This window comes from Nematolebias whitei, chromosome 12 (assembly GCF_014905685.2).
Source record: "Nematolebias whitei isolate Nwh7 chromosome 12, NemWhi1, whole genome shotgun sequence".
Classification (NCBI taxonomy): domain Eukaryota; kingdom Metazoa; phylum Chordata; class Actinopteri; order Cyprinodontiformes; family Rivulidae; genus Nematolebias; species Nematolebias whitei.
In genome coordinates, this window is record NC_056509.1 from 33,369,873 (window position 1) to 33,381,982 (window position 12,110).

General features: G+C 37.0%; 2 protein-coding genes across 2 annotated transcripts in view; both read left to right on the forward strand.

The window, feature by feature from the left end:
- The first annotated feature begins 3,851 nt into the window (after nt 1-3,851).
- LOC119418543 (DBH-like monooxygenase protein 2 homolog) lies at nt 3,852-5,360 on the forward strand. Its single transcript, XM_037685857.1, has 3 exons — nt 3,852-4,141; nt 4,251-4,397; nt 5,129-5,360. The coding sequence occupies exons 1-3, from the start codon at nt 3,878-3,880 to the stop codon at nt 5,327-5,329; spliced, it is 612 nt and encodes a 203-aa protein (XP_037541785.1). The 5' UTR covers nt 3,852-3,877; the 3' UTR covers nt 5,330-5,360.
- A 565-nt stretch (nt 5,361-5,925) lies between these two features.
- Nucleotides 5,926-12,110, forward strand: part of rps6kc1 (ribosomal protein S6 kinase polypeptide 1) — a 34,538-nt gene continuing 28,353 nt past the window's right edge. Inside the window, exons 1-3 of the mRNA XM_037685455.1 lie at nt 5,926-6,103; nt 10,726-10,761; nt 11,841-11,961. Coding sequence (XP_037541383.1) covers nt 6,002-6,103; nt 10,726-10,761; nt 11,841-11,961 — 259 coding nt within the window. The 5' untranslated portion in view covers nt 5,926-6,001. The remainder of the gene's footprint in view (nt 6,104-10,725; nt 10,762-11,840; nt 11,962-12,110) is intronic.

The window sequence follows — 12,110 nt, forward strand, 5'->3', positions numbered from 1 at the left end:
AGCAAGGATTTAATGTGCTTTGATGGCCATGAAAGGACTAACACCCCCTCAGCTCCGATCTTTTGCCCCCTTAGCTGTGCGCGTCCACCGACCGTTAATAACTATATAAGCAGTCAAAACTTATCTTATCTATCTATATATTTATATATCTATCTATATATCTATGATAGATAGGTTTTCTATGAATGGTTATCTATCTATCTATGTACAGTATGTGTTTAGATAGATATAAAAATGTATTTTCCTTGTACTTTTTCCACAATAAGAATAAACTAATATTTTTTTTTATATTTATTTCATACCATCCACTAAATTAACATTTTCCTTTTGAGGAAAAACTACCAGAAAAAAAAATTCCAGTATTTTGAGCAGAGGAAGAAAATACTGGAAAATATATTTTAAGTGAATATGTGCATATGTTTTAATATAAGGTTATGAGCTATTGTGTCAAGTTAGAAGTGGATCTTTCCCCAATAACTCCATAAATCTGGCAAGGCTCAGATGTCCCAGCTTTATACCAGCCTTGAATGCAGCATTACCTTTGTGAACCTGGAGCAGCAAGAAAGTCTTAAAAGTCACATTCACAGCAACCTGATCCATGCACTTGTGTTCACTGAGTTGTCCACAGCAGAGGATTTGTGCATATGTATTTGATCATTTGCATTCCTACTTGTGCAAACTGAAAGGTTTACATTTGAAAAAAAAAAGTTTTTGTATTTGTGACTCTTGTAGTACACATTTGAAAAACTTGTGGTATGCTTGTGGATCTTATTGTGTGCATATAAATCCTATTTTACACTTGTGCTACTCCTTTTGAGACTGATTTATCTTCATACACACCACTACCCTGGTCGCTTTGTGTGTTTTATGTCGCCCTCTGCTGGATATACTTTGTCATTACAAGGTAAAACGAACTTTCCATTAGGCATGCCGATTGTGTATTTATTTATCTGATCGTACTTATCTCAGTCCTCTTTGTTGCCCAGTGACTATTTCATGACAGCAATGCACTAGTTGCACTTTTGGAGTGTCAGATGGAGGTTGGGGAAATATTACATTTAAATAAATAAAAAATAGTTTTATAACTTGGTTGATTTATTTACAAAGTTTGCAGCTTTTTTAATAGCAGTGTTCTGGACTTCTTAATGAACATTCCCAAAGCCTCTGGATTTAACAAAAAATATATATTTGTTGTGCTTTGTTTATTTTAGGTGGGAGAGACATTTTTTGAATTAATGTAATTCGATGAACGATCAAATGTGAAAACTGTTTAACAGTTTGTACATGGATTTAGTCTACTTTTGTTTGTCTGATGTGCCTGTATCAATGTATCAATCATCATTCTGTATAAATCATGCAGATTTTAATGTTCAAGTACGCTTGGCAACAAGAACGTCCATTAATTGCAAGTTTCAAACGTAACAACCCTCATAGTGTGAATGTTCACTGGTCAAAATGTGTTTACAGTAATAATACTCGTACAGCTTGACAGTGAAAGGAGTTAACTAACTTTGTTTTACATACACCGTATATATTTTAAATGTAGCACAGGTAGTGCTTTGCACCTTACAAAATAACTTTAAATTGCCATTTTTATTTGCTAGACTGACAGTTTTCTCCCTTAGAACAATAAACATTTCATTCAAAGTGATTGTATTTTATAGTTTATAATAATTCATATTAATTAAATTAATCTAATGCATGTGCATAACAAATCCTGTCATGCAGTTATAAAAAGTCCAGGTGGGGGCGACTTCAGAACACTAAATGTGAACAGGCGGTGGATTGAGGTGATTCCATTAGAGCTGCAGCAACTTGAGCTGTCAGCAACACTTTAAAATTAACATGACCTGGATGTAAAAAGATAATTAAAGAAAATACTAGACACGTACTCCTGAAAAGTAAAACCAAAACAACTATACATTTTTTTATGCTGGATTTGGTGGACGTGAAACAAAGTTACTCCAAACACATCTGTCTCTGCTCTGGAGAGAATTTTTTAAGGGCTTTTTACTTCACAGTTAAACAAAGCATTTAGAGATTGGCAGCTGCGTGGAGGTTTGATCATAATTTTTAACAATTACTTTTTCCTCGTGCTCCTAATGTCTGTTGCCTCACAACAAGAAGGTCGTATAGGTTCACTTCACATTCCGACTTTTCTGTGTGAAGTTTACATATTCTGCATGTGCAAAAGCAGGTTTTCTTTGTTGTCATCTGTGGGAGGACTTCCTACAGATGACATCAATCTGGTGTCCTCTTTCTTAACACCAAAGTAACTTTAAATAACTCTAAATTGTCCCTAGGTGTGAGCAAGAGTGTAAATAGTTGTTTGTCTCTTTGTGTCCATGTGACCCTGTGAAGGATTTGTGACCTGTCCAGGGTGTACCAGCTTTGCCGTGACCTGAAAAGGAAAAAGCGTGTAAAAGAAAATGAATGGGTTGACATGGATGGACAGTTGTGCCAACCGGTCCTCCTCTCTGTGAGTAGAACCTTCAGTTTTTATGAGCTTCTGGTGTCAGTGGTTTGGTATGGACATGGTTTGCATTGTCAACACATATAGTTTATGAGGGTAGTTCAATGATGAGACTAACCTGTATAATAGAATGAATGAATATGAATAGACACCTTATTTACAGATAAACATGTTTCAAGCAAACAAAGTCTTTCAACAAATTTCAACAAAGTCTTAGTTCATTTTATGCTCACAAGATGGTGAGCATCAGATCTTGTGTTATAATCCCTCCTTAATATTGCAAGTGTACCAGACAATTTAACAATAACTCACTGGTGGTAGCCTGACTGGATTTTTATTTGATGCTATAGATTGATTTAAAAATAAAATTCAACTTGGCAACAAATGAAACCAGAATGATGACAGCAGCATTAAGCATGTGTGCTTTTCATACTGTTTTAAGTACAGGTGTGAGTAAACCATCCACAGTCTGCTGACTGACTGGTCACAAGCCTCAAATATAAATAAATATTAAGCTGCCTTACAGAATGTTAACAAAAAACTAACCAATCAACCTTAAAGACATAATACAGAAAGGTCAGTATTTCAGACATAAGGACAGAAAAACTGCAGCAAAGACAACCAAATATGTGTCATTTAGATCATGGGTTTGAAATATTTTTATTTATTTAGTTTAGTTAGGAGAATGTGAAAAATAAAAGCTTATTGTCATCAGAGCATGAAGTCCACTAAAAAGCCACTTGAACTTAAACGAACATCATTGCTGGACGTATGAAAGCATCCATGTTTCTGTTTCATCCTAACCTGCACGATTCAGCAGAGTCATATTCACAGTCCAGACAGACGGAGTTCGGCTCAAATGCAGCACATATAAATGAAAACACTTTGGGTTTTGCTCTAAACGTCTTATATATCAACCACCGAAACCTGTTATCCGTCTGTCAATTGCCTATAGTCAGAATGAACTTGTGATGATGTAACTTTGCCAAGTCATTGGTCGACTTGGCAAGATCTCACAGAGCGACACGAAAACAGGATCTGAACGTGTGAATGGATTAAATAATTTAGCACTGTTGACACAGGAGCTGTTGCTGTTTCACAGCTCTGAAACTAATCCCAAACATCCAGATCAGACATCAAGAATCACAAGAAAATTCCTTAAATTGAAGCCAAATCACAGAGCACACACACACACACACACACAGAGAAGTATTTGGGAGCACAAAAGGTTCTGTGTAGTGGTTTCTACATTCTACAAGGTCAAATTCTAAATTACTGGGCACTCCCCCCCAGGTATCACCTGAGCTCATCTAGCAACACAGGTGTGTTGCCAGAGAGGGTGGGAGGGTGCAACTCGGCACCTATTGTCCTCAGTCTGAAGCTTTCCAACCTCGCGGAGGCATCATGTCGGCTCTGCTCTCTTTCCTCTTCATCTCACTGGCCTGGACTAAAGCGACATGGGCCGCAGACTACAACTTGACTTACACGGTCTCCATGGCCACGAAGGTCAGCCTGAAATGGGGCTTCAATGATCCTCAAGGGAACATCACATTCCAGCTGACGATCGGCACAACAGGCTGGGTGGGCTTTGGACTTAGCATACACGATGACATGGTCGACTCAGACATCGTCATTGGGGGGCTTGGATCCAGTGGGAACTATTTTGGCGTAAGCTTTCACTCTGAACATTTTAAGCTTGTTTGTTAGTGCAAACAAACAATAGATCACACTAGCTGAAGATGCTGCTGTTTTAAATGTTTGTCATTATGTCCGTTAGGATTATTATGCCAAGTCGAACACCATGCCTACAATGGATGGGCAGCAGAACTACCATCTCCTCTCCATGACTGAAAACAATGGGGAAACCACAATGACATTTCGGAGGCTCATGGATACAAAGGATAGCAACGACTTTCTCATTACTGTAAGTCCCTTTTTACTTTTTCTTCCGTTATGTTCACAAAAGCAAGAAAGTGTTCTAAAGTCATCAATACTACTACAATTAGGCAAATAGGTGACTATATTAATGGATGTTTAACGCTAATATTATATCAGTTTATAATGTTTTTGTGAGAGATATAGGAAGTTAAAGCTACTTGAGTCTTTATACAGTGATCAAAGCAAGAATAATTAGTGATTTGAAAAAAACGTCCCAAAGAAAATGAACTGTATAACCCGTTTATACTTCAGATAGACGTGCGTGTTTAATATTAACACAAACACTTAAGTTTGTTTTCGTTCTCTCACGTTCAATTTGATATTTTGCTCCACAAGTCCATTGTTACCCAATTCTCTGTGTGCAGCTCCAGTTTCTCACTTTATCATTATGTGCAATCTAGTGGGTTTTGTTGTTGGGCCTGAGCATTCATTTATGCTGCCTTCAGCTGGGCGTTTTTCAACGTGAAAACAAAGGAAACATAACTAAATACCACGCAGGATTTTGTTTTCCATTGAGCGTCTGAAATGCTATACAGTTTCTGTAATAAAAACCTACAGTCTGACCTTGGAGGTTTAACACATTTGTACGGACACACATGGAAAAACAACTGTCAAGGGAAATTTTCTTTGCAAAACACTTCTTGAAGCATTTTTTTTGAAGGTTGTTACTTTTGTTTTGTTCTCACGTCTCGACTAAAAAAGCAATTTGTCTTGTAGGACAAAGTCATTTATGTTATCTACGCCTATGGAGACACCGATGAAATAAAGTACCATGACAATCGCCGAGGCCAGAAGCAAGTGAATCTGCTGAATTATAAAGAGTCTACCACAGGGTCTGCCGCAAGCAGACTCAGTACTTCCTGGACTGTGAACGCAGGAGGAGTCATGCTTTTGCTCTGGATTGCTATGGCTGTATGAGCAACAGAGTACTGTGCAATTTTAATGACTAATAAAAAAAAAAGAACAAATCTGATAGATGGGAAAGTAGAACTGTTAAACTATGGGGTTGCTTTGTTTTTTGTAGTAGATAGATGCATTTGTAGCTTTTAGAACAAATAAACATGGGTTTAAATTTAGGTTCTTCTGCATCATAAACAGTAATCAATTATGTGTTTTTAAACACTTCTGGATATTGATTTTTTTTTTTCATTCAACATTCATTTTATTTGAATAATTATAAAAAAACATATTTGCTATGAGTGGTAAGCCAGGAAGCACTGTAGGTCAGTTCTAATTTACACATTTTCAATATAATGTAGTTTATTCATGTTCCATTTATATCAGAAAACGTGTCACAGGTGCATTCGCTGTTATTTCTTTTTATTGCATGTTTTGTAAAAAAATAGTTGTAGAGACTCATGTGTATACAAATCATAAAATAATCTGTTAATTTTTTTGAACGAGTATTTTTTCTGTTAAGAAATAAAAAAAATGTCATAATCTACTGTTAATCGTCAACCATGACTTTAAGCGCTGCAGTTCCACAGTTCTCCTCTAGGGGCGCTCTTACTACTGCCTGACTGTAATTCGAGAGAATGAAAGTGAACAGCTAGCCCCCTGGCTGGTAGCTTCGGCAATGTTACTATCAGAATGATATCACAGCGGGACAGAGGAGATCTTGCTCGGTTTTACACTGTCACGGATCCCACAAGGCATAAGGAAGGCTACACGGTGTACAAAGTCACGGCAACAGTAAGTACATGAAAGCTGGGCGCTTTGACAGCTAGTGTGAAGCTAGCTGTGGCTAGCTAAGCTAATGTAGATGGAAACAACAGCAGTGTATCCCAGAGATGACGGTGGAGATAAATCACGCAAACGCCGCAGATTTAGTTTGGAAACATTGCTATAATAATATCGTGAATTTTCCATTTGCTCAAACTCGAACAACATTAGCAAACCGCTGGGTTATTATAAGGGCAGTAGCAATAATTTAACCTTTTATTTGAATCAGGCAAAAATGTATGATTTTTTTTTTTCATTCAGCCTTTATTTAAACAGGTTAGTCCCATTGAGCCACCGTGAGGACTCATTTACAAGAGAGACCTGAAATGTTAATGATGAATATAATAATTTTAATGATGAATATCTAAAACAAAGTCAGCCATAGAAAATAACAGTTGGTTTATGATGTAATAACATGGTTTTAAATGAGTAAAGTTTTATACTTAAATGAGCTAAGAGGCCATAATAGGCCTTTTAATTTTTTTGAATGATTATCATAATAAAATGGTAAACGGACTGTACGTATATAGTGCCTTTATATCTTATCAAGATGCTGTGCCCTCATTTACCCATTCATACAGCACTCTTATTATATCTATACAAAGAATAATCAGTGCTTTATCTCATTCATACACCAATGGGACAAACATCGGAGGCAATGAGGGGTTCAGTGTCTTGCCCAGGGACACTTGGACATGTGGTGGAATCGAACCCCCAGCGCTTGCATTGGAGGATGACTGCTCTAACCAGTAAACCACAGCTGCCCCAAAACCACCTATATTTGATTTGTAAATGACCTGTTGTGGTCTAAAGATGCGACGAAACATTTTAATAGCTCTAATTTTAAATATTATACATCAAATAAATATCTACCAGCCAGGTAATAAATTATGTTTAATGTACTGTAATCTCTATTTAGTAATCCAGTCCAGATATGAGAAGCCTATCTTTATTAGGTTTTGAATTAGAGCTGCTCTAAGGTTGCCCAGTTGTATAAAAATAAAACAAAACCAAAAAAAGCTTTGAAATCATACTTAATTCATGTCAAAAGTGTTGTTTCCTCTCACAGAATCTTGTGGTTTTTGTGTTAAATGGCCCACGTGGTTGCGGGACATTTGTTTTCGCTCACATCTTTCATAATCCACAAGACAGATGCAGAGCTCTTGGGAAACCCGTCCCGCTGTAATATAGTATACGTCACCACACAGGTTTCTTCCTGCCTGATTCTCCACTCCATCCATGCATCCACAAATCTATCATGAAGAAAGCATCACACTTTTCAGCAGACAGACTCCTCCATACACGATGTCTGCACGATCTCTATCCAGGAGGTTTTGACAATATGACTAATTTAGTGTCTTTGAAGAGTTATACAGCTGAATGTCCGAGCACTTTTCCGCATTGACGAACAGTCCGACAAACTTCTGACCAATCGCACAATCCTTGGCGCGCCTGTGAGAAGAAGTTCAGTCAAGGACTTGTGTCGAGAAGAGGCGGGCGAAACTGCTCTGTGAACAAAATTATGCATTTTTCATCAAGCAACTATGACAATGAGAGCCGATTTCAGCACTTCAGTTGGAGTATGCTGGGGTCTTAAGAATCATTTGTTTAAACTAGAGGTTCTCAACTCTGCTCTGGCTTCAGGACCCACCATCACCCCTTAATGACAAGTTACAACCCAATGTAAAATCTTTGCTTATTAGGTTAAATATTGCATGGGGGATTGTTTGAGTATGTGTGCATGCATGCTTGTATTAGTAGGTAATTTAAATGTCTAAAGGTTTACAGCCATGAATTATCTTTACCCATTTCTACCTTTTTGGGTTGCGGGAGTCACTGATGGTGAGAGGCAGGGTGCATAGAGACAAACAAGACAAACAACCATTAGACTCACTCACACCTAGGGACAATTTAGTCACCAATCAGTCTAACATGCATGTTTTTGGTTTGTGGGAGAAAACCAGAGTACCCGGAGCAAACCCACGCATGCACAGAGAGAACATAAATTTGGGATTTAATCCAGCAACCGTCTTGCTTAGAGGTGACAGCTCTACTGTTGGATAAAATCTCTCACTACTGTTGTTTGCACAAAAGAACCTCTCTCAAGGCAGGTGAAGATTTATATAGCATTTTACTACAAGATCAGATTTCAGGACAGGTTACATACATAACAAATATATAAACATTCATAGATGTATATACGCATGAAAACCAGTCACAGACAAATGCCACAAGCCTTATCTGCCATCTTTTATACCCGTCTCAGCTCAGAGTTCAACATAGTTCAGGGGGTGTCCTTGGAAGCCAGCAGCAGCCTTCTCACACAGCACTCTTCGTTTACACAAACATATGATTCATGGGCAAAGATAAGATTGTTGTGCGAGATGGTTTGGCTAGTTTTGGGCTTCTTGTTCTCAGGCCAGAGAGGAAGAATGTTCTCAGCCATAATAATAAGAACATCTATAACCAAAAAGCCAAAAAATTCCCTGACATCTCCCGTCTGTGCCGCCATAATCTAACGTTTAGTTGTGGCCATCATTAGTGGACACATGGTGGACTCATGATTTGTAGACACAGGTGTTTGTAGGGAAGCTGGTATTTTCTGCTTGTTTACTTATTCTCTTTTACCTATCAGCTGCAGGGGATATTTTGTGATAAAAGTACAAAACAACTAAACGACAACCATAAAAACAACAACAATGTGTTCTGAGTGTTATCATAATCATCATACAATCATGCAACTTTCGTGCATGACTAAACTTCTGGTCCCCAAAGGGAACAGCACCACCGCGGGAGCTCGCTCGACCTGTTTGTGTCTCTCACAGTGAGACAGGCAGCATCTGCTGCTTTAGTTCTTATAATTAAACAATGTTAATGCTAAAAACATAAAACAATAATTATATGCCTCCGATTATAACAAATATGTGTCCCCGTTTAAATTTAATTTCCTCCCCAAACTTATGAAGTTGTTTCTGTGAGAGTCAGTTTCATGTGTTTGTATTTTATTTTAAAAATATCTGCAAAATTTAATTCTACACACAACAACAAGATTCTTTGGCTGTTTGGATGGGCTAAACTTAATTACATTTAGAAACGTACTGAGAAGTAATAGTACTGTGATAAATGTAATTTAATAAATGATGAAATATGAAAAATAGCCTTTGAGTCTGCCACTCAGTAGCTTGGAAATAACAATAGTCCACTAGATGGCTGACTGAGAACATTTTTATATACCTGGTAGTAAACTTTGTATATAGTGCAATGTATTTATAAAAAAACAACAACATTTTTTCTTAAGAATTTTTGCCTTTTTTTATTGTAAAGTTTGCGGACAACCAAAAACTTTGGCAAACAACCAGATTGTCCGTTGGACATCTTGAAAATTTTCTTTATGTGGGTGAAATTTTCTTACTTTTAGTGACTAGGTTAGTCACATAAAGCAGCTAACCTGACAAAATGCTACCAACTGTACAGGTGTTTAGTTCTACTGACAGGTGTGTATTCTGCTCATTTAATTTTCTGAAGGTGTTGTCTTGCACTAACCTTCTTATTTTATTAGCATCTTGGGGGAATTCAGCAAATAAAAACTAACACAACAACAATTTAAACTAAAATGAAAGCATATCTGTGAATGCCTGTGTAAATTCTTATTTATGGGTTTGATTGAAAATCTTGGAAACAGATGCCAATAATCCAATCAATCAACCTTTATTTATACAGGTAAATCCCATTGAGCCTCGAGGACTCATTTACAAGAGAGACCTGATCCACGACTTCAAAATCTTATTCTAAGTTTGAAGCTCTAGTGCTTCGGAACAAACAATACGAACTTGGTTTAACTGGCCATGAGGTGGTGCTGTGACATGTAAATGAAGTTTAGACAATTGTTAAAACTACAAAAAGTCTGTAAAATTGGTTTCATGTAAGTATCCGCCGATCGCAGATCACTCAAAATTAAGGAAATCGGTTAGCCGATTTATCGGTGCGCCCCTAGTGATATTATTTATAAAAATAATAGAAATTAAAGACTGACTGTCCACATCAAAGTTTTTGTGTTCTCTCAAACCTAATTTCCAGCTAAACTTACCGTGGTGATAGGACCTAAGTAAAAAAACAAACAAAACACTTGTTTGAAAAACTTTTAACACTCGATAAACCTAAAGTGACGTCACTACTAATCCTGCTTTGTGATACATGCCTTGTAATGCAGTGTCCATCTTGAATCACTATTTTCATTCTAAGACTGCCTTACTGAATGAAGGAAACCACATATGACGATGCGCAGATTGACGTCAAATGACCTCCATATATGAAACATACTTTATTCTTTTTGTCAGACTTCCAAGTCACTGAGTTCATTGAATATATGAGCACAAATCCAGTTCATGAACGTGACTTGTGGTGATGTCCCATTCTAACAAACAAGACTTTTGTCATTTGGTCTGTAATGAGGTCATCGTGACACTGACCGTTATGTCCTCCCACTCTCTTTGTGACTACAGTGCATCTCCCATGATAGTTTGTGCGGAGAAAAAAAAACGTTTTCGCTGGAGTTTTCAAGATCTTGAATTCTGTTGATCTCTTCCTCACAGACAATCTCCAGGAACAATCCAGAAGATGTCCAAGAGGTAAGACAGCCATAGTTTGTTATATGCATCTTTAATTTTTTTTTAAACCTTCAGTTCATGTCATGACATGAGTTTAGTCAGATTTGTTTTTTGTCTGTGTCTGAGACCCACCTAAAGTATTTCAACCTGCCATATTTTAGTGAATCTATTTAAGAAATGTCAAGAAGCAGAGTAAGACACCGTCAAAAGCAGAAGTAAAAAATACAATTTTCTATGGCTTTATATTTTTCTTTACCCACAATAAAGTTAGATTTTTACCAACTTTATTGTTTCTGACAAAATGTGTATATTTTACAATAATTATGTTATTAATATTGTTATTATTACAAGCAAATTGTCTATTTTTCTGCATTTATTCAGAAAAGTGTGTCATCTTTGGCTAGCAGCTAAAAATATATATCATTCTGTTGCAGTTATAAAAACATCTGTTTCCCCCAAACATCTGTCAGCTTAATATTTTAATTACATTTATTCACCCGTATGTGTCATTACATGTCTTATAGTGAGTAGTATATCCTCCACATGCTTTTAAAACGCACAGAGAAAAGCTGTGTTGCACAAACTCCGAGTTAATTCGAGCAGCGTGATGCCAATTACGTTACAGTTAAGAGTCCCAGCGAGGGAGTTTCCTCTGTGAGCGCACATCCTTCCATTACTGGGAGAGTTTTCTCACAATATGTTGAAGTGTAAGTTTGAGTATGTTAGATCATCGCATTTACGTAGCTTATTCTGCAGCTTGTGTTGAGTTTTTTTAATTGCACAAGTTAGCAAAAAGGAAGGAGCTTTGATTCATGCACTTAAGTGTTAGCTTAGTTTAATTGTGTGGTATTTTAATATTTAAAAGCATTTACCAAAACATTTAAATGTTTTTTAAAATTCTTTAGGAAAGCGTATTTTGTGTTTGGATGATTCAGATCTTAGTTTCAGTCATGTGATGGTGTCGCAACAAGTGTCACAAGCTGGTTTTTGTGTCGGATAAACAAAACAAATGCTTCATATATTGGTAAACGCTAACTTGTTGATTCCAGTGTTCAGTTGGTTTCCTCTCTGTTTCTATCCACACCCTCCCCTCTTTATAGATAACAGTATGGAAGAGATACAGTGATTTCCGGAAGCTACATCAGCATCTCTGGCAGCTGCACAAGAATGTAAGCAGCCAGTCTGAGTTGTTTCCTCCTTTTCCTAAGGCCAAAGTTTTTGGTAAGACCCTTCCCAGTTCTTTCTCTGACCTCAGATAAGATAATGGCTCCAAAGCTAAGTAATTGTCTGTTTTTGTTAAGGAAAGTGTCAAAAATGGCTAAATTACTTTTGAAGTTCTTTGAAATTATACGGAAATCAGCTTTCTTAAA